This window comes from Aethalodelphis obliquidens, unplaced genomic scaffold, assembly GCF_003676395.1.
Source record: "Aethalodelphis obliquidens isolate GAN/ISIS:26980383/991018 unplaced genomic scaffold, ASM367639v1 scaffold6, whole genome shotgun sequence".
Lineage (NCBI taxonomy): Eukaryota > Metazoa > Chordata > Mammalia > Artiodactyla > Delphinidae > Aethalodelphis > Aethalodelphis obliquidens.
In genome coordinates, this window is record NW_020837950.1 from 1390938 (window position 1) to 1416939 (window position 26002).

A 26002-nucleotide genomic window follows, 5' to 3' on the forward strand; every position below is an offset into this window, starting at 1 on the left:
TAATACATTTCCCTTGCTCTTAAAAAAAACATACAAACAAAAACCCTAATTTTTTTTTTTTTTTTGCGATACACAGGCCTCTCACTGTTGTGGCCTCTCCCGTTGCGGAGCGCAGGCTCAGCGGCCATGGCTCACGGGCCCAGCCGCTCCGCGGCATGTGGGATCCTCCCGGACCGGGGCACGAACCCGTGTCCCCTGCATCGGCAGGCGGACTCTCAATCACTGTGCCACCAGGGAAGCCCCAAAAACCTAATTTTGAAAAGACTTCTGATTATTCTGATAAACCACTGCTTACTGGCTCAGGAAAATGTTTTAAAAGATAGCTAGATGATAGAAATTAATTCATTCTTTCCCCCAGGAAAAATTTTAAGGTAAACAAACGTCGTAAAACACCTCAGTTATTCAGGACAAAACTCATAGTCCTTGCAAAGGGGTCAGTGCTGAAAGAGAGTCAAGTGGCAGGCCCCCTGCCGAACAATGGTTCTCTATATACTACCCTCACCTCGCCCCGGCCAAGAAAAGGAGACCATATTCACATAATTAAGCTGGAGAAAAGAAAAAATCCACACTTAGATATCAGTTTTTTTTTTTTTAAAAATCCATTTCGCAAATAGAATCAGTGATTATTTCTCTTGGACATAATACTTTCATTAAATGGGTCAAACTCACAAATCAATGCTACAAAATACAGTATTCTCCATCACTTTTAGTTATAATATACACTATGTACATAGTTCACCTATCTTAGACTAAATATAAATGAACAGTATCATGTTAAAAACCAGAATCAGGACTTATAAATAGTGCAGAAAACGCAAATGCCAAAAATACGATGCCTCCTATGATTGTCACTGTAAGAGAACAGAAAAAAATTTAAGGCAAAATTCCTCTAAATAAGCCCTGATGTTGCCTATTATTCTTCTAATCTAGTAAACTAACATTAAAAACAAATTAGGAATACCTGAACAAATTAGAAACACTTCAACCTCATTTCCACAGCAAAATACTTAACATGCCCGACTGTGAACAGTTAAGAATCAGTTTATTTTCCAGCACTCTTTTACTAACAGAATTATTAAATTGCAACAGTGCTGACAAGCAACAATAGAACTATAACTCATCTTAAAAGCCAATTATATAAGAGAATTTTCAACAACTTCTGACCACCAAAGAGACTATTTTTATTCCATCTTTAAGATCTATCAGCTACGTAGGAAATTTTCAGCTGAATCAGTAAATATGGTCTCCATCTATGATTGCCAATCCCGAAGACACATTTTCAAAGCTAAAAAGTTCTCGTATTTCCACAGGGTTGTTTCACTGACTTAAATATGTTGACAGAAAGCTACTATGAATCCAGTAATGCTTTGAGATGGTTCTGTATTTTACTAACACCTCCAAGTGAAAAACAGTCCATGTTTGCCACAGCAGAGCCAGTACGTTGGACCTCTAAGAGATTATCGTAGCAAAGACCAAGTCTGCTTCAGAAGAAACACGTTCTCTTTTCTAACCTCAGTGATTCTAAAAGTTAAAATAAATGGAATTTTCTTTCTAATTAAAAAAAGAAAAAAAGACTTACCAGTTCTGACAGAGATTTTTTGTGCTATCATTCTTCCTCCAATTACTGCCAGTCCAGTGCAGAGGCAGTGTCCCACTGTTCCACCCACTGCTACGCCATAGGGGTCCTGGAAACATACCATTAATTTAAAACCAAGGTTGAAACTGCTACCTGAGAAAGATAACTATCAAGCAATGAAAACAGAGGTCAGTAACAACAACAAAAAAAGCATAAAACAATTCTATGAATTAGCTGTTTAATTTATGAAAAGTGTCATGGCTGCTTGAAAGAATATGTTCCATTTATACCTATGACTAGAGATAAAAGAAGAATAAACTCAAATCAATGTAAATCAAAGTAACCTAATTCAACCTTTCAGCAGTTGTTGAACTTACTTCACAGGCACTATTTAGCTCTTAAGTGACAAGTGCCAAGGAGACATACCCTAGACACCTCTTCCCTCAGGCAGTATTTGATACTGTCTAGAAACTACATAAGAGCGTAGCCTCACTGTACTTCCTAAGAACAGAGACCCTGCCTCTCCGTCTCCACTGTGTCCCAGTGCTTTACCTCAGTGTCAGGACACAGTATTCATTCAGTAAACACCTGCCACCAAAGCAAACTGGAGGCACTCAGATTGGGAAGACCAGTGAAAGTTTTCCAGAAAAGACAGCCCTGAAGCACAAGTGGAAGCACCTGACCTGGCAGCAGGCCAGCAGCAAGAGGCAGCTGCGGAGCACTTGAGTGTTTCTAGAGAGAACCAGTGAGTCACGAGAGGAGGAGTCCCATCAAGGAGGGGGCTGGGTCATGAAGGACCTGTACAAGCTTAGAGTTTAGACTTTTTAAGACACTGGTTTTTATCTGGGGAGTGACAGACAGGTTATGCTTTAAAAGTCGAGTCTAGAGAGTGCACTGGAGGGGAAGAAGACTGAAGGCAAAGTGATCAATCGAGAGGCTACAGCAATAGCCCTGGGAAGAGACAGTGCTGGCCTGGATTGGCATGGGAGACTAGGCAGAGAAAAGCAGACGGATTCGAGAGAAACTGAGGCACTACTGATATACCTTAGTGGTAAGTGAATGATAGGAAATGAAAAAAATCAGGCCTGACACTTGAGTTCCTCACCCATAATTCTCTAGATGAATTATGGCAATACCAATGTGATTTAAAAGGTAGAGGAAGCAAGGGAGAAAGGGTTTGTGGCTGCCAACAAAGGAGTTAAAAGTAGAGAAGTTCAAGAATCAGTTGAGTTCAATGGAGAAGAAGTGATGGGACTGAACATCATAACCCCAGGAGAGAATGTAGGAAAGCGCTGACGATATGATCATGAGGAAAGCAATACTGAAGAGCTGACAGGGGAAGAGAAGCCCAAGGGAGACTGAACAGGTGGCCAAGCAATTAGCCTCCCAAGATGACCACGGCAAGCCCCACTGGTGGCTGCAGTGAACTTAAAGCACCAAATCAACCGGTGAGTCAGAAACTAGAGCCCAGTGGGTTTAGTAGGCAAGGGAGTAGAGCCAATTCCTGTTCCCATCACAGCCAAGCCCTCTGAAACTGAGGGAAGTGGGGGAGGAAGAGGCTTATATTTGGAAGAGAAGCAGAATTGAGGAAGGGGTAAAACTTTTTTAGATGAGAAAAACTTGTGCATATGCTCGCAAAATTGGGCTGGAAGAAAGGCCAAGATTTAAGCTGTAAGTGGGAGCACTGGGGGCTGGAATCCAGAATACAGGTGGGAAAGGACCCACTGTGATGGGTGGCAGTGAAGAAACAATGACCTCTGCTTTCTTCTGTGAAGTGGCAGGAGGCCTGTTTGCTGGGGTGGGCAGTGTGTGTGTGGACTGGGGAAATGGAGAGAGCTGGAAACTGTCTGTGAGGAATGGAAGAGTGGGACCACATTTCCTAAATTCTGTTATAACCTCTAAAACTAATATCCCAGAAGATGGTTTCATTCTATCTGAAAGTGACACTTGAAAAATCACTGGATTTAAATAAAATTAAATGGTTCCTTTAATACAGCATTTTTCAGAGTCTTTGGTATTTTGTATACTCCATCTTCAAAACAAAAAAACCAGGATATATTATTTGCCAAATCTATTTGACCCTGCAAACTTTTTCCTCAATTTTTTTTTTTTTTTTTTGCTTAGTACCCATTAACATCTCAAAGGATACTAGGATTCTGTGACATCCAAACTGAGAACACTGAGTTCTACTGGGAGCAGAAATGAAGTTCAGACTAAAATGGACTGGACTAGACTACTGCATGGGTTATACAAAAAAGTTACCAAAAAAAATTAGGAAGATTAAAGTAACAAAGACAACTGCATCTGTGCTCATGAAGAGCCCATTCCATGCGCCCGTGGTGCTGCAGTGTGGAAGGTGGCTGACACTGAGTGCTCCCCACAGTGGGGACCCTATGTGCATCACTTTGTTTCAGCTCAGAGCCACCCTGGATGTAGACGCTGCAGTGATGTGCTCGCATGGCCAGAGACTCAACCCCAGGCCGCAGGTGCCGCACTGCTGGCAGGGAGCAGACCCTGGGGGCTCAGGGAGTCTCGAGCCTGTCCCAAGTCGCTCGTGCCGCTTAGACGACAGTATTAAGAAAAATGCAATGATTCTGCCGTCACGACAGCTCACATGGCAGAACCAACCGCCACAGAATGATCACTTGCTTTCAAGTCCCAATTCTGACAATCTGAGTGCCAATAAAAAAGGCTGGAGACCAAGAAAATTATAGGTCAAAGCCATTAAAATGACATTTTAAAAGAAAGCTTATGTTTAAATACGGGACTCAAATGAAAAATCGAGTTCCTTTTTTTCCGCATTTTTGAGGCTTCTCTGACAAAACAGCCCATCCTCAACTATCTTAGCCCTGGCTTTCAACTCTTGTTTTATATTTTGAACTGCAGCCTATGTTGAGGAACTTGTTCTTTTTATGGTAGATATTTCCTAGGTGTTAAAAATAAATTCAAATCAAGCTTGCTATCTAAACATCTTACCATCTGATTAAAAACAATGTAATCTCATAGATATAAAAATATAAGAAACAGCATTAGTTAAGATCAAGAAGAGCTGAAAAGCAGCAGCAGCCTTCCATCCCACAACCGTCTCTTCAGGAGACCTCAATCAGTGTGAACAATAACAGACACCTCATGTAAAACTTTACTCCCCTCAAAAGAAATGAGGGTTAAACATTTTCTCAACAAACAGTTATCTTTTACAGAGTGGCATCTGACAACTATGAAGAAGATACAGCAGAAAAGCCTAGAAGGCAGACAGCCTCGGCTCTAGTCCTCGTCCCTGCTACCAACTAGCTTCTGTCCCCGGACAAGTCACCCAGCCTCTCTGGGCCTCAGGATCTTATCTGTAGAGCAAAGGCTAGAACGAGATAATCTGAAGTGTCTTCTGGCTTAACATCCTAGGACTGAGTAACCTGGGGCTAAGACTTAACAACTTTTCTAAGTAACCTCTGCAACACTCAAATTAGTTTTTTAGCACAAGGAACAGAAGAAGCCAAAGATACCTACTTTCAAGGCATTAGGTATTTATTGCCAAATTGGCCTTCAATAATAATATACCATTTATGTTCTCAACATAAAGTATACAAAGGAAGTTTCTGAGAAAAGAAAAAACTAAGCCAAAACAACTGCCACACCATCATTTTGGCAAAATTGAAGGGAAGAGGAGTCAAAAGAGAGAAATCTGACCGGCTGTAGAAACTGGGAGAAGGTCAGTTTTAAAGAGCGGTGGCGTAATTAGATCTAAAACAGTCTAGCATATGAAGTCATCCCTTGACCCACCCTGACTCTGTCCCGTGACCTCTGGAGCAAAGTAACATTAGTTATGCTTAGTTTTAATACAGAAGCAGTCTCCAAGTACCACTCACCTCTCTAGCTGCCAAAACAATTGTAGTTAGTTGAGAGCGATCACCCCATTCTGCTAAGAATGTTAATGTAAGAGCTTGAACAAAGATGGGTGAAATAAAATGCAGCCACTTTTTCTGAGGTATTGTTGTGCTTGTACCCGTTTCAACATCTCCTGGTCCATTTAAGAGTTTGGTTCGTTGAAACTAAATTTCAAAAAAAAAAGACATTAATTCTAGGAACCAAGTCAATAGAGCACAAAATTACTTAATCTTTCTTTTAAACAGTGTTTAAATTCCATGGGAATATGCTCTGAGAAACTAAAGTTATGTGACCCCAAACTTCTCTTTTGAACCACTGGTCTCACATAGCAACAAATGCTATATTCTCAATTTTTCCATTTCTTCCCAATGAAATAAACAATATTAACTGATCACTCATTATCCTAGATGCTGTGGAAGGAAACAGGTAAAATTATAAACTGCAGTTCCTGTTTTTCAGGAGCTTATAGTCAGTCTAATTAAGGAACTTGATTACAGGTGTTCAGTATTCATCCCCGAGTCCTTTCTCTACCACAATCACACTAACCCGGTCCTATCACAGCCAGATGTAAGAACGGAAACTAAACAAAATAAGCTATTTCTGTGTAGCCCACACACATCACAGATATGGATGACTATTGGAAAACCTCTGGATAGTGTTTACTCTTAATAGTTGAGTGCCTTTTTGGTCCAGATGTTTAACAGTGCTCTGACTTACTTCTTCATCTTTTTTCTTCAATTCTGCTTGCACTTCTTCTAGTTCCTCTTGACCTTCATCTGGACTCATCTTTAAGCCTTCCCGAAGCATTCTAATGCCAAAAATGGCAAATAACGCAGTTGAAACATAGTATGTATACACCCTGGGGATGACTGTGGTGGCATAGCCAAACAGAACTGCAAGGAAGTGCAACAGTGTATTGGTTAATTCGCACATTATACACCAACCAAAGAAACAGTTAACTTCAGAAGTCATCATTTACCACTGTTTTAAAGGGAAAATGGTTCACATTAGAAGCTCAGCTATTACATAATAACCCTAAACTCCACTTCTTTTCCTCCACCAATATCGAACCCTTAGCTCTAGCCAATGACTCATCACAGCTTAGCAAGCAATCAGTGGTGCAGGTTGAGGTGGCAGGGCTTGCACACGTATCTCTTATGAGATGATCATCTCCTCTTCAGACACCCGCCAGGGGCTGGCTCGCCACAGGTCGTGCAGGGCACAGAACTTTAGTTAGGAGGTTAACTCTGATGCCCTCTACGGATCCCATGATCTAATAACCTGGAAGCTATGCCACTGCCCTATGTGATATTTCTTCATCACAAATCTTTAAATTACAAACTTCTGTAGTGAAGAATCACGACAAGATACTCATGTGGCATTATTCAAACTCTGCAACTATTTAAAAATAAGTATATCTTATGAAAGAAAACTAATAATTCCGTATCTATACATATACACATACATATATATCCATACAAACTCACATATATGTAACATAACAAACTTATTCAGTACTATGCTTTCCTATCATCAAGTACAGAGGGACAATTGTATAAATTATACAAAAAAACTATACTTGGAACTATCGATATATCAAGAACCTAAATCCTAACTGTGAAACACATTCACATTGGTAATATGAAGTTAGTAATTAAAAACTATGGAAGGGCCAGAGGGTATTTGCATATATATAACAAATCCAATTACTCTTTACTTCACCAGCTCTTTTTATAAAATGGGCACAACACTTACAAAACTCCCTGAACATCAAAAATATAACTGCATAGATAAAGCATTCCTTGCTTCATTATATTACAAAATGAAAAAGACTTTAAAATCATGTTTAGAAATGTAAACCTATGCTTATGTGCATATCTGTATCCAAGTTACATAGGTACGTGTGTATGTGTACCCGCACACACACACATAATACAGACATATATTTTCTAGTTCCATCCACTGAAAAGGCCAAGAAGCCAAGACATCTCAATGACAATGAGCCAACTTTGCACCCAGATCTTGATTTCTAATACATTCCCCACTAAAAGGCTCCTCAGAGAAATGGCTAATTCTAGGACTGGGCAGAGCAGGTACAAGATGAGCCTGCACTATCCTGTTATACTAGAAAGTAAGGAAGAACAAAAACACATAATAGCATGTCACAAGGACACAGGAGTCAGGCTGGAGGGGCTCCTAGCCGTCACATCTGGGACCATTTAAGGAACAATATAGTTAAGTAAGTAATTATAAACCACTGAAAAAAAGGAGTTCATGAATTTATATTGATAATAAACATACAAACCAATGGGAGGTGGGGTGAGCTCTTTATCTTAGAGTAGCATGCCAGGGCCCACTGGTAAACGTGGATGGGGTACTGGAATTAGCCATCGTTTTGCAAGCGTCGAGGTGAAGTTCAGATCATGTAAGAGTCATCAACTGACGCTAAACTATGGGGAACAGGGTATTTGTACTGTCTTAAAGTGTCTCCCTAAAGATTACATATTAATTGCAAGGGAAGAAGAAAAACAGTATACAAAGAGAAATCCTTACAGGGTGATCAAAATTAACATCGTCAGTGAGGGACAGATGGGCATCATGTGCTACCAGATGTGATACTCTTTTAAGAGGGACATGCATCACCTATACAGTGTTCTAGTCAAGAATGCATAACCTCAATCTAGTCATGAGGAAACATCACACAAACACAAAATGAGGAACAGCCCGTTAAAGGGGAGGGGGATGTATCTTAGAAAAATATTACAGAATACATAAGAAAAAACTACAGAAATATTTCAGATTAAAAGACTGAAAAGAACTTAATGTACCACCTGACCTAGACTAGATTCTCTATAAGAAGGAAAAAAGTGCTAGAGAGAATATTTTAGATCAACTGACAAAATTAAAATATGGATGATAGAGTAATGTATCAATGTCTATAAAGATATGTGTCTATGTACTTTATTTCTCTATAGATATATAAACTGTGTGTATATGTACATATATTATATACCTAGAGATATATAAATTATGTGTGTATACACATAATTTTATTCAGATATAAAGGGATAGGACACAAATGCTAAAGCAAATGTGGTAAAATGTTAACAACAGGTGAATCTGGATAAAAGGTATATAGGTGTTCTTATACTATTTTATTTTTGCAACTTTGTAAATTTAAAATATTTTCCATAAAAGGTTTTTAAAATTTTAAAAAGCGACGTAGCAAACCTTTTAAAATCTCCTAAATTTGGCTTTCCTTTTACCTTCAGATAATCTAAAAGAACTATTTACTGACACAATCCCATGTTTTCTGCCTTGACATCTCCATAGAGAGAAAAAAACGATCTGGCACTATAACCTTGTTCTTCTTCCCCTGGTTGCTGTCCCTCAATTTCCTCATTTCTTGGAAGTCTTTCCTCAGACACTCGAGTACTTTGGTTCTGTGAACAAGGAGAGGTTATTTCTCTTTAAGCAAGTGATTTGCATCAAGTCAGAAATCACTGATTTACAAGTAATTAAACTGAAAACACTTGGCACAAGAACATTAGTGTGAGGGGAAAAAATGGCCCAAGGATAAAACTGGGGAATATCAATATTTATGGTACAGTTTGTTTTTTTTTCTCAGAGGGATAAGACTATAACTCAAAGCAGGGGGCATCTTAGAAGCCAAGAGAATAAAAGGATGAGAATGCCCATGAATGTGGCCTGAGGGGCTCCTTAAAATGAAAATTGAACTCTGTAATCATGAAAGCTGATTACTGAAGCCTTTAAAACACAGACTTTCCGGGGGACACGGATGAACAGTTTGTGAAAGAATCTATTTGCAGAAGTTCAACTTCCATGGGTACTTTTCCCTAAAACTCATCTGCCTGAAAACATGCTTGTAGCTGAGGAGTTGTGCAGGTTCTCCTTTCTCACGTCCCTTCTTCACAGCTGCCCTCTGCTCACTCTACAAAGATGCCTTTCACCCAGCACCTATGGTGCGTTTCCCACAGTATGGAAAGATATCCTAGGGCACCAAAGAGAGGGTCTGAAATACTGGTATCCCCAGTCAAGGCATCATAAACCAGAGACGGGGCTTTGGGTCTTCCCTGTCTTATACAAGTTTCCTATAAGGCCACAGCATTAGAAATAATGGCATTTTAGGCATCGGAAATAATGGTCATGGATGAGAAATAGGGTATTCGGACCTCAGTATGAATACTTTTTACTTAGAAATTGTGCTTCCTTCATCCTCCAACCAGGGAGATGCTTTTCCCTAAGGCAGAGTCTTGATAGAGCAAAGAGAGCATCAGAAAAGATACTAAATCCCAGTGGCTTATTTCCCCAGGCAGCTCACACCGAGCTGGGTTCCAGGCCCAATCTGGCCAGCCAACCATTTTAGAATTAGAATTCTAAACAGCTAGTTGCCATGGGGACATATATCATGTTTATTAAATTCGAAAACCAAGTAAATGTCTTCTGACAGAAAATAAGCCTGACTTAGATGGTTCACTGTGGAGCAACTGCCATGGCAATTAGGCAATGTGGCAGACATTTTCCATAAATTGAATGAGCTAAATCTGGCTCCAAGGCTCCAGAAAAATAGATTTTAAACATGTGATCTGATACAATTTTTAAGATGAAATCATTTATTGGTGAAAGTACACTGAAATTAAAAATATTTCAATGTTCTCAACCATTTCTAAATATATCCAATTAAACAGGGAATTGGGTTGGCCAGAAAGTTTGGGCTTTTCCACAAGATGTTACAGAAAAATCCGAATGAACTTTTTGGCCAACCCAATACTTCTAAGTAAAAGACTAAACATGTATAAGAACAGTCATTTGATGAATTTCAGAAAAACACTTTTTGGTATACTCGATGGTTTCCAACTCTCTGCTTCTAACAAAATTGACAGAAGACCTTATTAAGTTGTCAGTTGGTAAATCATTTAAAATCTCCTGATGATAGACCAGTATGTGATTTTAAGCATATATATAAAACCCAGGAGTTCAATGAACTGAGTGACGTGGCTATAACAAAATTCCTTCCTGTCTACTTATGTGAATAAAATTTCTCAGCTCTTATATCTATTTTTTTTTTAGAAAGACCAGAATTGACTCTAAACCTAGCTTCATTCTAGCAATAATTATCATCCATGGACATATAAACTAATTTTAAAAGAACAGTTCTATCATCTCATTAAGAGATGCATTTCCAACTTTTAAAAAATGTTTACTTAAATTTGTGATATATTTTGCTTTGATCAACTGTATGCTAGTAATCAAACTGTATGCTAGTAACTATAACTCAATTGATAAATGTTAACATTTAGAGACTTAACAAAGGAAATTTTCACCATCTTCTAAAGTTCAATTTAAATGCGTATTTTTGCTGCAGATAAATGACAGTGTGATCCATAAAAGATTTTCAAGCAAAAAACTTATCATCGTTAGAGTAAAATTGTATGAGGAAAGTAAATGAAAGTAAGAATTAACGGAGGAAAAAGAACAATGTAAATTTCCAAATGTTAAAGCAGAGTTTACTCATGTTTTTTTAAAGGAATGATGGTGGCAGTGATGGTAAGTATCAAATTGCTAATGGTATTTAGATTCCATTAGGTGTATTTTACAAGAACAGGCCAAGTAGGCCCGAGCCCTGGGACAGCTGGTGCAGGCCCACCCTGGCTGAGTCGGGAAGGAAATCAATGTTGACTTACAGCTGCTCCTACCTCCCCGCTGATCGCTCTCCTTCCTCTCAGGCCTTCTTCCAAATCTGCCCTGGGTTTCTCTATAGTCACTCCTCCTAAGGAACAAACTCACAAAAACTGAGAAGTTGCCTCTCTTGACGGCTTTGAATTTTAGTGAGAAATTTTGAAAACAGCCAAAGACAGAATGCCTGATGGAGGCTGTTCAGACATCAAAGTTCTCTTCAGGGTGGGACGGGGCAGGAGGAGACGCCTCTCACAGCCTCCGCACTACTGGCTGCCCATGCCCCTTCCACCACGCATGCCTGGCCACAGACCCAACACTTTTCTAGGCACACAGGTGGTTCTAAACAAGTACTTGTTGAATTAATTGGCCATTTTTGTAAATCATGTGAAAACATCCAAATAAATGGTTCAGTTGTGCCCTGGGCACAGGTGAACCATACCTAGATGCAAAGCCTCTTTATGATAAGGGGGAAGAGAACTAACTTACAGAACTAACCATCCTATACAACATGGTTTGCTTGTTTTACTTCATTTAATCTTTCTTACAATTCTGTAAGGATTGTTACTATCAGTATCCTGAGTTTACAGCAGACAAAGATTCTCCAGGAGCTTAAATAACTTAGAAAGTCATAATGGAGTAAAAATATAGTTATTTCCCAGTGACTTTTAAGCTTCAAACCTTTTCCCAATAAAATTTTAATTAGCAAACAGATGACAGTAAATTGTTCTCAGAGGAAGGATTGGGGGCCCATAGCCACCCTGGCTGTGCAGCCTCCAGCCCTCATCCACCTCCCCCTGCAGAACCTCTTACCCTGAAGAAAACCATCAGAAACCCCTGAATTCAGAGACAGACACAGCCTTTGAATCCCAGCTCCACTGCCTGTGAGCCATGAGTGCATAATACGTCTCTGCTTTCTGTCTGTCCATCTGTAGCAGGACAAAGGGTTGTCCCGAAGCGGGCCTGAAGCATCATGCACACAGATGGTACTCAGCAAATGGCAGCCGTGTGACCTGCTCCTGTCTGCATGATGAGCAAGCAGTAGAGGCTAGATTCAGCCCCAGGCTCAAGACGTCAGGTCTCGTGCCTTTCCTGCCCCCCACCCCCCAGCAGCTCCACGCTCCTAAATAGAACATAGAAAAAGGGCTCAGGACCCAAAGGCAAGCCAGTTTAGGAGCGAATCTGGAATGCTAACAAGAAAGAAATAACACTGGCAAACGGAAATTTTGCAAAGGAAAGCACTGGCTCCACGCTTACAGACTGCTGAAATTCCCCCGGAACTGAACTCAACCATCTAGGGGGAATGGGTACAGTGTGACCAGGCTGATGGGAAAAAAAATGGGGTCAACAGACTTGACCAGGGAAGCAGTGTTTAACCTATCTCGAAAGACTGTGTTTAAAATGTATGATGTCTGAAATTTCTTTTTTAATCAGTTTGCAAATGCAATATAAATTTAAATATTGTGTAACAAATGTTAAAACACTTATAAGACAAACATTAAAAAAAAAAGAATACCAACTATAACAATTCTACACAATATACCAAAAATTAGATCTTGAAACTCCTTGAACTTAACGATGAGAAGTGAGAGGGGGTATAGCTTTTCAAAATTATTTTAGAGATATACAAGGAAGAGGTTTGAAGACCACTGATACAGCCCATTCCTTCAAATAGTCCAGGTGAGAGGAGCTGTCAGTACCAGCAGCCAAAGGGAGGTGGGCCAAGGGTCAGGATGAAAGAGACCAGCCCCACTCACCACTGAGGGAAGGGAGCTAAACCCATAGAAGAATTGGGGGGAACGCATGGAGCCAGGTTCTGAGGAGGGAATGGGTGGAGACAGGACAGCCTTCTACTTTATCCTCAAAGCTGGAAGTTTCAAAACTAAAATTCTCTGATATTATTCAAACTCATTCCAAACAAGTGACTTCACCATTTACAACCTGCTCCACTATTTCCTAGAATCAAAATTTGCTTTTGAAGAGAAAATTTCTGTGTGTGAAATATGAATAATGCTAATATCCAAATGTGAAAAGTAGTCAATTTTTTTATTCAATAAAATACTCATTATAGTAGGTTTAAAAAGACAAACTTTAACAAGCATCCAGAAATAGAACCTGTCCTGTACTTTAAGAACTGTGTTTCAGGAGAAATCTAAGGCATGCTGAAAGAGAGGAGTGAATGACTGAGCACCTGAAATATAAGATCTCATTTTAATACAAACTGCAACCCTGTGAGGCAGCTAGATACTATCTCCAGTTTACAGATGGGGAACTGAAACTCAAAGTGGTTAAGTAACTTACCATTAAGTTAATACACAGCAGAATGAGACTCCAATCCAAGTCTGGCTCTAAGGGGAAAACTCGCTATTTTCCATCCAACTACATGGCTCAAGGTAGCTTTTGAATCAGAGACTAAACTATGTTTAATTATGTAGTGTTAAGTTTACTTTCTCCTGGTCTTAATTCTTTGAAAAATTGAAGCCTATATAATAGTAACTCAAATAGTAATATAAACCGGGAATCTAAGAATGTTTCATTCCCTACTGTTGGGGTAAGAGGTTAAGAATAGCTTAACAGAACACAATACTGTGAACATTACCCCTCACTACTGATTACCAAATGCCCTTCAAAAGAAAATACACAATTCTCTGTGGTTGCTTGCTTCCTGTTTCTAAGATATCAGATATAAATTTCTCTGGACTTAAAAAGGAAAAAGAAAAAAAAGCAAGGGTAGCCATAGCAAAAGCAAGGATCAAAAAACTAGTGAATAAATGAGGAGCATGTATCTTGACTGTGAATAGCTAAAAATTTAATTTCAGGGCTTCCCTGGTGGCACAGTGGTTGAGAGTCCGCCTGCCGATGCAGGGGACACAGGTTCGTGCCCTGGTCCAGGATGATCGCCCATGCTGCAGAGCAGCTGGGCCCATGAGCCATGGCCGCTGAGCCTGCGCGTCCAGAGCCTGTGCTCCGCGACGGGAGAGGCCACAGCAGTGAGAGGCCCATGTACCGTGGGAAAAAAAAAAAAAATTTAATTTCAGAAGTGCAATATCGTTTTTAGGAATTTATGTACTGTAAACATTTTCTGCTTACTAAGTTCTGAAACATGAACCAAATTCCAATATAACTAGTTGAATGATTCAGTGACTTAATACCACCATGCTTTCTCTTTAATTCAATAAACTCATTAGGAGGAAAAAGCACTCACCTGATAAGCACGTCATTAGGCCCAAGGCAAGCATAGCACCAGCCAACACTGTCAAACGATTATAGCGCATTGCCATGATGGCTGCTATAAAAAATGTCTTATCACCCAGTTCAGATACAATGATAACTGATATGGCAGCCACAAATGCATGGATAAATCCCAGATTAGTTTGGGTAGCTGGATCTTCTTTATTGGTATGAACTGGAGCAGCTGGTGTAAATCCTTTCTGAAATTAAAAAAAAATACATATTTATCAGCTACTTTTTTGAAAAAAGTCATTATTTTAAATTATTTTATTTTGTATGTGAATTAAGATTGTTTTTCTGTCATGGTCATTAGACTTATTTACTGTCTAATCACTTTGAAAGCCATTAGCAATGACAGAAGCCTCTGATGGATGCCTGCTACAATGGAAATCCAAGTACAAGTCTACAAAACAATTTAAAAAAAAAAAAGTAGAGACCAGCTATATCCACACATCAAAATTACCTTGTTTTCTAAGTGTGAGTTGAGATTTAGTTCTTAGCTATGTCTCATTCAAATTTTTATTCATAACTTGTGTGTAAGACCCAAGGTATGCTTATCAAACATTTAACAGGAAGCTGAGAGAAATTTCATGAACACTTACGAGAACAAAGTAGGATCCGGAAAGCTCTCAACAGGCTAGAAGAAGAGTTGCCTCTAGCTAAGATGAGATCTAATATAGCTGGATATATGGTTGGTCCTACACTAAAAATATCCTAGGCTGAAATGTGGCCTAATAAAAAAGATAAGCCAGAGTCTCAGCTGGTGTTAAGGTCATTCCGAGTTGAAAATGTGACAAAGCTCCAAAAAGGCAGCAAGCACTTTAAGCACTTTAAAGAGTTAGTGACAAGCCCACCTTCTGTGCTGCATAGCCCTCACCCAAAGTTCTGTACTGGCTCTGAGGCACCACATTTTAAGAAGGCACTGCCCTCTGAAGATTACTGCAGACAAAAGAGACTCTAAAGCCAGGGACTGGCAAGCAACAGCTAAGAGTAAATCCAGCTGAGAATGATTTTTACGTTTTTTAACGGTTTGCAAGAAAAAAGAAAAAGAGAAAGAGGGAGGGAGGGAGGGAAAGGGATAGAGGGAAGTAGGAAAAGAAAATTATGCAACAGAGACCTTAAGTAGCCTGCAAACACGTGGCCCAAACCTAAAGTATTTATAATCTGGCCCAAGACAAAAGAAAGTTTGCCAACTCAGTCTCTAAAACAATCACATAAGGGACCAGGAAGGACTGGGTGCCTATGTTCCAATAACTGAGAAAGTCTGATGAAAGTCTATATGGTCCCAAGAGATAGAACTAAAAAGTTATAGGTGGCATGGCAGGTTGTAGCTTAACACACACAAAAGATTTCTACTCCACAGGAGCCCCCAGAGACTGAAATGGACTTCTAGAGAGTGTAGCAAATTCCCCCCTCAACCTGAGAGTTCCAGAGAAGAGAAGCACCACCTACAGAAAGTGTGCTCATCAGAGGTTCTCAACCAGGGCGATTTTGTCTCCCAGGGGACTTTTGGCAAAGTCCGGAGACATTTTTTTGTCACAGCTGAAGGGAAACTAATGGCATCTAGTGGGTGGAGGCGAGAACTGCTGCTACGGACAGGACATAATGCGTAGGACAGCTCCTCACAACAAAACATTATCTAATCCAAAATATCACTAGTTCCTAGGGGGAAAGACCCTGGACTAAAGGAATCACTTCTAAAGGTCTCTTCCAATCTTAATTGCCTATCTTTAATTAATTTTTAAAGCCTATGAGTCTCTAGAAACCTGAGGGGTAAAAAAGAAAAAGAAACCCAAGAATGTATGTGACTTTGGACAGAGTATAAAAAGTACTTTTATTCACAAAGGCTCCAGTCAGAGATAAGAATAAAATCCTAAAGTTTTAAGTGTGCATGTCATTCCTTAACACATGACATAAACTTGACTCCCAAATTCCACGGTAAAGATCAGAAAACTTTAAGCATTACTCAGACTAGACCTCTGAGCTAAAAATTGGGGAAATTTAACAATTTAGAAAATACTTGGTGTGAGGGCTAAATCAAAAGGGCAGCCTCAGAAGCTAGCTCTTGATTAAGCAAGTACCATTTTAAGGGATTTTAGCTTTCTCTCCATTATCATTTTAATTCCAACTATGCTGATCTTCTTGTCTCTTCCAATACCCTATGAGCATTAAGCATCATAAAAAATATAAGCATTTTCATTTAGCTTTCACTAATGCAACATTTTCCTCTTGGAAATACCTTTTGAATGAAAAAGTTTCATTGCAAAATATTTAGGACCTGAAATCCAAGAAAATTTTTTAGGAATAAATATTCCTAAAACATTTATTTACAACCAATTAGCTGCAAGCTCAAACAGAAAATGTTTACTTTTAAAAACAAACAATAATGATCAAAACCACAAATTCTCATTGTTTTATAATTCGCAGCTATAAAACCGTGGCCACATTACTTAGCCTCTCTGTTCCTCTGTGAAATGATGAGAATAAAACTTGCCTTGCAAGCACAAAGCAAAACAAAACTACATATTCTTAAAACCTTTCTATATACAAAGCACAAGAAAAATTAACTTACAGTTTTTGTTATATATTGAGCTCGTCCTGGATAGCCAAAATCAGTGTTAAACAGCCACCAACCATGGTGTGATAAGAATTTAAAACAAAAGTACCAGGGTATTATGAAGATAGAAGATTTAAAAAACTTGAAGTGTTAATAAATAGGGGCAGAAAATGATCAATTACCATTCATTCATTTGTTGTCGATCAATTGCCCAAGTGATTACTGTGTACAAGGATCATCTCCTTTTTCTAATTCACCTTCAGAGTGACAGAATGTACTGGTTTAATAGGTGGGCTCTGGAATCAGACTTCCAGGGTTCATAGCCAAGGTATTACTGGTTACTGTATGACCCTGCGCCAGTAAGTTTACCTCCCTGTGACTCAAGTTACATCTCTAAGATGAGGGGTACCTATACCTTACAAGGTTGTTGTGAGGATTAAATGAATTACTACACATAAAGCCCCTAGGATGGTGCCTAATATACAGTAAGCACTCAGTTACAGTCAGTTATTATAGCACACCACAACGTGACCAGTTGAATCTTCCTAAAACTAATTTCATCATGACCTTCTTACGCCTAGAACATAAAATGCAAATACTTAATTCTGGTAACTGTCCAACATGTCCCATCTAATCACATACCAATTCCCAAAGTGAACCTTGGTGAATCTCCCTAATGAAGGATGAGCCAGAGCAGCACTGTCCAACAGAAAATAATGCAAGCCACATAATGAATTTTTAAAATTTCTAAGGGGGGCTTCCCTGGTGGCACAGTGGTTAAGAATCCGCATGCCAATGCAGGGGACATGGGTTCGATCCCTGGTCCGGGAAGATCCCACATGCTGCAGAACAGCTAAGCCCTGGCACCACAACTACTGAGCCTGTGCTCTAGAGCCCGCGAGCCACAACTACTGAGCCCGCGAGCCACAACTATTGAAGCCCACGTGCCTAGAGCCCGTGCTCTGGAACAAGAGAAGCCACCACAATGAGAAGCCCTCACAACGAAGAGTAGCCCCCGCTCAGCGCAACTAGAGAAAGCCTGCGCGCAGCAACGAAGACCCAACACAGCCCAAAATAAATTAATTAATTTTAAAAAAAATTAAAAATAAAATAAAATTTCTAGGGAATTCCCTAGCGGTCCAGTGGAGTTAGGACTCCATGCTTCCACTCCAAGGGGCACGGGTTCGATCCTGGTTGGGGAACTGGGATCCTGCAAGCTGCGCAGTGCAGCCCGAAACAGTAAAATAAAATAAAATTTCTAGTAGCCAGATATTAAAAAGTAAAAACAGATAAAATTACTTTTAATATTATTTAATTTAACCCAATATATCCAAAACACTACTCTAGGAATATTTTTCAAATGACTAATGAGATATCAGTATTTAACCCTCTTTTTTTGTTCTTACCAAATCTTCAAACACCGGTGTGTATCTACTCACTGCACACATCTCTTGCACATCTCAGTTTGGACCTGCCACATCTTTTCAAGTGCTTAAAAACTGCCACATGGCTCATGGCTGTAGTACTGGGCAGTGTGGCTCAAGAACACTTCAAGTTTGGGGTAACACAAGCCTTCAGTCACGCAGTCCTGCTTCCCTTCCTACCTTCCTATCATTATGCCCCTATTCATCCACATTCCTCAAGCCCCAACTTATGTAGAGCCTCTTGAGCAAGCTGTACCTCAACAACTCCAGCCCCTTAAGGATCCCACTTCCCTCAAACTGCAGGCATACTGTGGGCAATGAGTCATAGCAAGTACATGACTGGAACAAAGTTTGAGGTAGGAACACTCAGGGAGTTAACCGTTTTGTCCTAGAAATGTGTATAAATGTAATGTTATCATTTGTAATAATTAAGAGACATAAATAACTATATGTCCATCCATAAGGAACTGGTTAAATAAATGGTAGCTCCATATACTGGAATATTACGGGGCTAAAAATAAGAACGTTTTATATACACTAATAAAAAAATCACTAAGACATTTTTAAGTTGAAAAAAGTACATCTTATGTACATAGTTACTGTATGTATGTTATGGGGTGGTGAGTTAGGGAGGTATATGAAGTATATACACAGTTGCTAATGAACCGGAAATCTCAGGACACAGTAACAGTGGCCAGGGAAGGAACCAGGATGACTAGAACAGGTGTTGGCAAACTTTTACTTGAAGAGCCAAATATTTAACCTCAGGGACCGTAAAGTTTCTTTGGTAATTACCCAACTCTGAGGCTACACCCTGAGATCAGCCATAGGTAACACTTAAACGAATGGCCTGGCTCTATTCCAACAAAACTTTATTTACAAAAACAGGCAGTCAGTGGTAAACTACAGTTTGCTGACCCCAGTCAGTGGTAAACTACAGTTTGCTGACCCCTGAGCTAGAATACAAGAGGAGGTGACACACTTCTCATTCTACATTTTTCTGTACCTTTTGGATTTTTCACCATGCACATGATTAAAGACACCTATTGTGCACCACTTCAAAAATCTCTTGACCCAATCTCTTACTCCAGCTAGGGAGGACCAATTCCTTGCAGGCTGTAACTAGCTTTAGGCAGATCCAACCAGAAAGTAAGCGCGGTGCACATACTTACTCACTACACTACCCAGAAGTATACAGGAGTTAACCCCTGTGGGGCAACCTTTGACCAATGCGGAGGAATCGGTTCTGAGGTTCATTACATTAGGCTCCCAGAAAGTCACTGCAGGATTCATACTAGTCACTCGTGGAGTGGCTAACTTCAAAATGCATCAGGTACATGCATTCTCCTTCTGCCCTGGACTGACAATTTGAGAAAATACAGGCTTTATTCTGATAACAGGGAGTAAACCACCAGATGAATGGCTGGGGTAAGATAAGAAAGATAAACTGGGCTCGGACCGAAAAGCCTGTATGTTTATGGACCAGCTTAGAGGCAAGCGAGAAGCCCTTTCAAGTTTCTGAGTAGAAGACACAAATGTAATTAAGGCACTGTGACTAACAGATCGGTACAGAAAGTAGAGAATATAGAGAATACAGGCCACTGGACCAATTAATTAGAAGTAGGAGGTCTGCTGCACAAGACCAATGTTGAAGACAAAATAAAGGAAAACATTCTGCACATGATGAAAAAGAAAAATTAACAGAATTTTTTAAAGGCAAAGAATCAAAGATGCTATTCATATTCCCATAAGGTATACGGGAAAGAGGAATAAAAATAAGGGGTTTGGTTTCACACATGTTCAATTTGAAGATAAAAAGCATTTCAAATAAAGCTTTCCAAGAAGTCATCAGAAATGAAAACCTGAGTTTAGGCCAGCACCGCCTCAAGGTATGTATTTGGTTGCTGGCATCCTGAATTTATCAGCTAGTCTTGCAAAGGCAGAGATTACGTTGAAAAAATGAACCTTAGACAATGTCTATATTTAAGGAAGGTGTGGAGGGGGGAAAAAAAGAGAAAACAAAATTGTCTTAGATATTTAGAGGCGCAGGCAGGAGAACACCACAGATGGTTCAAGTTAGGGGCAATCACCATTTCACTGAGCTGCTAACTAAAGGCCAGGGATTTCCATATACATTGTTTTGATACTCAAAACCTTAAAGCTGTTATCCCAACTTAACACAAAAGGAGAAGCTGAGAACCAATAGAGTTAAACCATTTCCTCAAGTTCATACAAACCAAGATACATCAGGAGTCTTAAAAAAGTGGATAGATAATAGCGTCAAACAGGAACTGAAAAAGAGCCCTGGATTTAGCAATTAAGTAGGTTACAGGTATCCTTCAAAAATGAAATTTCAATGTAAAGACATGGGCTGATGCCAGATAACAGAAGACTAAAGCAATGTGAAAAAGCAGCTAATTCCCTAGTTAAAAATTTCATTTACAAAACTGAAGAACAGAAACTAATGCAGCCAAGTAGAGTTAAGTCATTGGCCTTTTTTTTTCCCCTCCAAACAGGAGAAACCTGTGGGCATGTGTAAGCAGATAGAAAGGAACCAAAGAAAAGGAGAGAATAAAGATACTGTAGGGAAAGTACTGGAGGTCAGAGGAGAATGGGCACATGGACAGAAAGAAATATGGAAAGGGTGATCGTTTTGTCCAATTCAGAAGAAAGGCAGAAAGTACTGGCATAGAAGCAAATATTTAGATTAGTAAAGGACAGTTACATGCAGCAGTGACTATATTTCCAATTTTGGCATTCCACTAGTCAGTTACACAGTGTTAAAGTAATGAAACACAGTGTTTTCCTTAGTACAAATACCACCCTTTCAGTATTTTAATTTGGGTCTGAAACTCAGATCATTTAATTTGACCTGAAACCCAAATTATTTACATCCTGATAGCAGGGTCAACAACTTATAATTAGAAAACAAAACCAAAATACTTACTGAATAAAACTCTTTAAGTTAAAATTAGCTCCAAATTGAAAAATTGTTAAAAAGCTCCCTCACTTAGAGAGTACCCTTTTATTCTTTCATTTTCTTCAGGAGATGAAAATAACAATTAACAATGAAAAAATAATTCCTATTCTAGTTCCAGGGCTCAAATGAACACATACGTGACTGTAATGAAATTGATACAGATACCTGCATCAGAATCATCCACACGTGATGAACTAGAGAAGATGAAGATGCTTTCTTTGGAACAAAAGCTAGAGCCTGCTACCAAGAAAAAGACTGATGTCCCTGCAAAAACAAAGTCCCTCAACAAAAGTTACCACCCAAGAGGTAAGATTATTTGAAGATAAAGAAGTCACAGGAAAACGCTTAGAACTGTCTCAGAACTGTCTCCTTGCCATTACTTTATTATATGAAGTCAGAAAAACCTTTCAGAAATTGGAAAAATGTGCACAAAAATACACGTGTAACTTAAACAATGACACCATGGATAATCTTGGTTTTAAAAGACTGCATTAATATAAAGAAATAGGGCTTCCCTGGTGGCGCAGTGGTTCAGAGTCCACCTGCCGATGCAGGGAACACAGGTTCGTGCCCCGGTCCGGGAAGATCCCACATGCCGCGGAGCGGCTGGGCCCGTGTGCCATGGCCGCTGAGCCTGCGCGACTGGAGCCTGTGCTCCGCAATGGGAGAGGCCACAACAGTGAGAGGCCCGCGTACACACACACACACACACACAAAAAAGGAAATAAAATTATATTTTATTATAAATTTTCACTATCACCTTTTATTTGTGGATGTTTGACTTTTTTTCCCATACATTTATTTTATTTATTTATTTTTGGCTGGGTTGGGTCTTCATTGCTGTGCGCCGGCTTCCTCTAGTTGCGGTGAGCAGGGGCTACCCTTCCTTGCAGTGTGCGGGCTTCTCATTGTGGAGCACGGACTCTAGGCACAAAGGCTTCAGTAGTTGTGGCACATGGGCTCAGTAGATGTGGCTCACGGGCTCTAGGCGCGTGTCTTCAGCAGTTGTGGCTCATGGGCTCTAGAGCGCAGGCTCAGTAGTTGTGGCGCCCGGGCTTAGCTGCTCCGCGGCATGTGGGATCTTCCCAGACCAGGGCTCGAACCCGTGTCCCCTGCATTGACAGGCGGATTCTTAACCACTGAGCCACCAGGGAAGCCCTAGCTTGTTGTTGTTTAAATAATATTTTTATGAATGTTACTGTTAATTCATATTAGAATAATATATTTAACAATTACATTTTTCTAAATACATTTTTATTTTAATGAATCTTTAAACAGCTTTGTTTTTATGAATGTTACTGTTTCATAATGTATTTATAAATTTTGACATTTGAAATGTATTAAGTGTATTTAATTTCACTGATTTTTTTTTTTAATGAATTGCTTTGACAGCAGAACACCAACAAATAAATGCAGTAACATCATGATCGTTTCATTCTGACACAGCAATCATGAGTAAGACAAGGGTCTTCATACCCTTGGCATCAGTCTTAGCTGTAAGGAGGCTAGAATTGGGAGTTTGGACTGGATGGAGCAGGACTGCAACTTAATGAAAATGGAAGAAAGTTTAAAATATTGTGTGGAAGGCCTTGGTGTTAGAAGATAATAGACAAAAGAAATGCCAAGAAACAGTAAAGCAGAAATACAGTAAGGAGAATGTGTACGGGGTTGAGTGACAGGCTTCTGCGGCTTTATCAACAGCACTTCACAACCAGAGCAGTCCTTCACTGGCCCTTCCAGAATACGCAGCAAATTATAAATTACCTCTGTTAAATCTAGCTGATTTCCCCCAACTAAAGGGACTTAATGCTTCTTGTACTACATACTCTGCCCAAGGAAGGATAAGAAAAAAAACTGAGTATGTCACTAGAAGTAAACTGCATAAACGAAAGGATCTCAGTAATCTTGCTTTAAAGCACCCTATAAGATACAACTACAGGGCTTCCCTGGTGGCGCAGTGGTTAAAAGTCCGCCTGCCGATGCAGGGGACACGGGTTCATGCCCCGGTCTGGGAAGATCCCACATGCCGCGGAGCGGCTGGGCCCGTGAGCCATGGCCGCTGAGCCTGCGCGTCCGGAGCCTGTGCTCCGCAACGGGAGAGGCCACAACAGTGAGAGGCCCGCGTACCGCAAAAAAAAAAAAAAGATACAACTACATTTTTATAATACATCTTATATTTGAAAGCTTACCAATACATTTTTTCCTCTCCATTTTCATAAGTCCACACTCACACAGTGGCATGAAAGCATATATTTAAACATCCTACCCTTTTAAAAGATCTGCTCCATGCAGTTGCAAAGCAAAACAGTTGAAACTTTCGGATATGCAGTGATGCTGAATCCTTGCTTACGTGGCTATTAAACTGAACTCTGGCCATATTTTACTTCTGCCAAGTGGACAAAAAAAAAAGCAAATGATACTTACATTACATAGCTTAGAAAATATGTGAAAGGAAAATCTCTTCCAATATACTATAATACCATAGAGGGAAAAAGACACTTGAGCCATAACAAAAAGTTACATGAAAATATAATTAAAACAAAGTAATTAGATTCTACTACAATACAAAGAGAGTAAACAAAGAGAGTAAATTTCTATCTAAGAAGAACCACAGAGAATATATCAAAATAGTAAAGACAAAAATCATACTATCTTGTGCCTGTCCCTTCCCTTCACACCCCCAGTTTTAAAGACAAGCATCCTTAAGACACTTAAATATGGTCACTGGATACTGCTGCCTTTTTTTTTTACACGGCTATATTTCTCCTAGCTGTCTAAAAAGGTATCGATAAGCATACCTACCATTATTTGTATCTCAAAAACCACTATATGACTAAAACTTTAATGCAAGGCCTGGAAAGTTACACAACCCAAAATATTTACCACTTTAAAATAAACTTCTGATAGTGAGTTAAGTGGCAGAAAGCTAAATGATGAACACTAAGAATGAATTTCATGAATCACCATTTCAGTTCAATTTCAGAAGTGGAAACGGTGAGCCGGGTCAGCTGAGCCCACGAGTGACAGACAGGAGAGAGAAATAACTTTTTGCCCGGAAATTTTAGGGAAGTCTTCATGGAGAGGAGATATCTGCTGGTTCTTGAAGGGTGGGAAAGGTTCTGATCAGTAGGCTTCAAGCTCACTAAAGCCCTTTTATTTAGAGGCCTTTTGTTGGAGAGACTAGCAACAGAGCACATGGCATGTCTTGGATTTGAGTACAGCATATGATTGCGCAAGGGAGTGAGGACTAAAAAGTCTAGAGAGGTTGACTGGAGCCGGATCACCAAAATACCTGAACATCTTGCTGAAGAGGCTGGACTGAAATCATTATGCCGGGAAACTCACTAAAGATTTCTGAGAAGGAAAATGGAATTCAATGTTTAGGAAGATTAGTTACCTGGGAACATGCTGAAGGTAGCCTGGGGTGGCAACGGCAGGGTTGAGTGCCAAATGGTCCCCTACTTGAAGACGCTACAGAGGGCCTGGATTCAGGAATTCAAATTGGAAACGAGGAGAAAGCCCAGGACCCATACTGGGACTAAATTTAAAAACGCTGCTGAGATTTTGAACACTAGTGACTGATTCTATTAACATAAATTAAGATGTTAATTAATATCTACTTAGTGAAGGCCAAAATGCAGGATTCTGGTACACTTATAAATTTAGTCTTGGCATCCCACACCGCTGCAGCACTCCTTACTGTCAAAGACTGACTGTTCCTCTGCATTCCTAAGGCTACTTCCTGCAAGCCAGAGCACGTTTTTAAAAAAGTGAGAGTCACGCTTCGTTATCCATATACATTTGGCAAAAATCACAAGTCGTGCAAAGCTGAATTTGGTAAACAATTTGGGATAGTCTGTTTCAACAATGAAATGGCCCATGTTATTATTCTCAGAGAATACGAAAAGCCTCCCAGCTGCCCTCCGTTAAAAACTTTCTACTTGGGATGAGTATTTCCATCTCTCTAGAATACATCTGATCAACAAGACGCCCATTCCTCAGCAGCATCTTTATCCTCCCGAGCTAAAGGTTTACAGTTGGACTCCCAGCTCTGCTCTCCCCTCCCCTCCCCCCATAAGGAGCCGGGCGAGGCCAGGCCCGACCCGGGAAAAGCGCACTCCTCGGTCTTCCACCCCAGGGAGCCGGGGCCGCGCTCCCCTCCCCCCGCTGGCAGCCTGCGTCAAGGGCGGCGCTCCGGCGGCGGCGAGCCTGGTACCCGGCCCGTCCTGCTCACCTCGGCCCGGGCCGGCTCGGGGCCCTGCACGGCCGCGGGCTGCTGCTGCAGCTGCTGGGCAGGCGCCGGAGGTTCCTTGTTCCGGTGGCTGAGGTCTTCGTCGGGTACGGCCCGGACCCCGGCCGGGGCCCACAGCAGCGGAAACAGCAGGAGCAGAAGCAGCCGGGGCGCAGATGCGCGGCCGCTACCCCGGGCCGCCGCCGCCATCCCGCCCGCCGAGACAGCCGCGCACGGGCGCCTCAAGAGGAAGTGCGGGCGACTGGAAGCCTCGACCCCGAGCCGTCCCCGGGCGCGTCCCCCACGCCTAGCCGCCACCTTTCAGGGAGGAGCCTGCAGCATGCGGGAAGTGGCCAGGGCGGACGTGAGGCTTAGGTCAGGCCGGCGACCGTGGCCGGGCACTCGCACTCTCCTCGCCCACGGT

At 40.6% G+C, this 26002-nt stretch overlaps 1 protein-coding gene across 2 annotated transcripts; it reads right to left on the reverse strand.

Annotated features, from left to right (window-relative positions):
• Window positions 1-423: 423 nt before the first annotated feature.
• On the reverse strand, window positions 424-25981 carry TMEM165 (transmembrane protein 165). Of its 2 annotated transcripts, XM_027102920.1 has the most exons (7): window positions 25582-25673; window positions 23614-23733; window positions 14361-14586; window positions 6176-6351; window positions 5440-5622; window positions 1580-1685; window positions 424-851 (listed from the first exon to the last, which is right to left on the reverse strand). In XM_027102920.1, exons 2-7 carry the CDS (start codon window positions 23722-23724, stop codon window positions 775-777), a joined length of 879 nt encoding a protein of 292 aa, XP_026958721.1. In that variant the 5' UTR covers window positions 23725-23733; window positions 25582-25673; the 3' UTR covers window positions 424-774. The 2 variants fall into 2 exon arrangements, with proteins under 2 accessions (XP_026958721.1, XP_026958720.1); XM_027102919.1 differs by lacking the exon at window positions 23614-23733 and having other exon boundaries at window positions 581-851; window positions 25582-25981.
• Window positions 25982-26002: the final 21 nt, after the last annotated feature.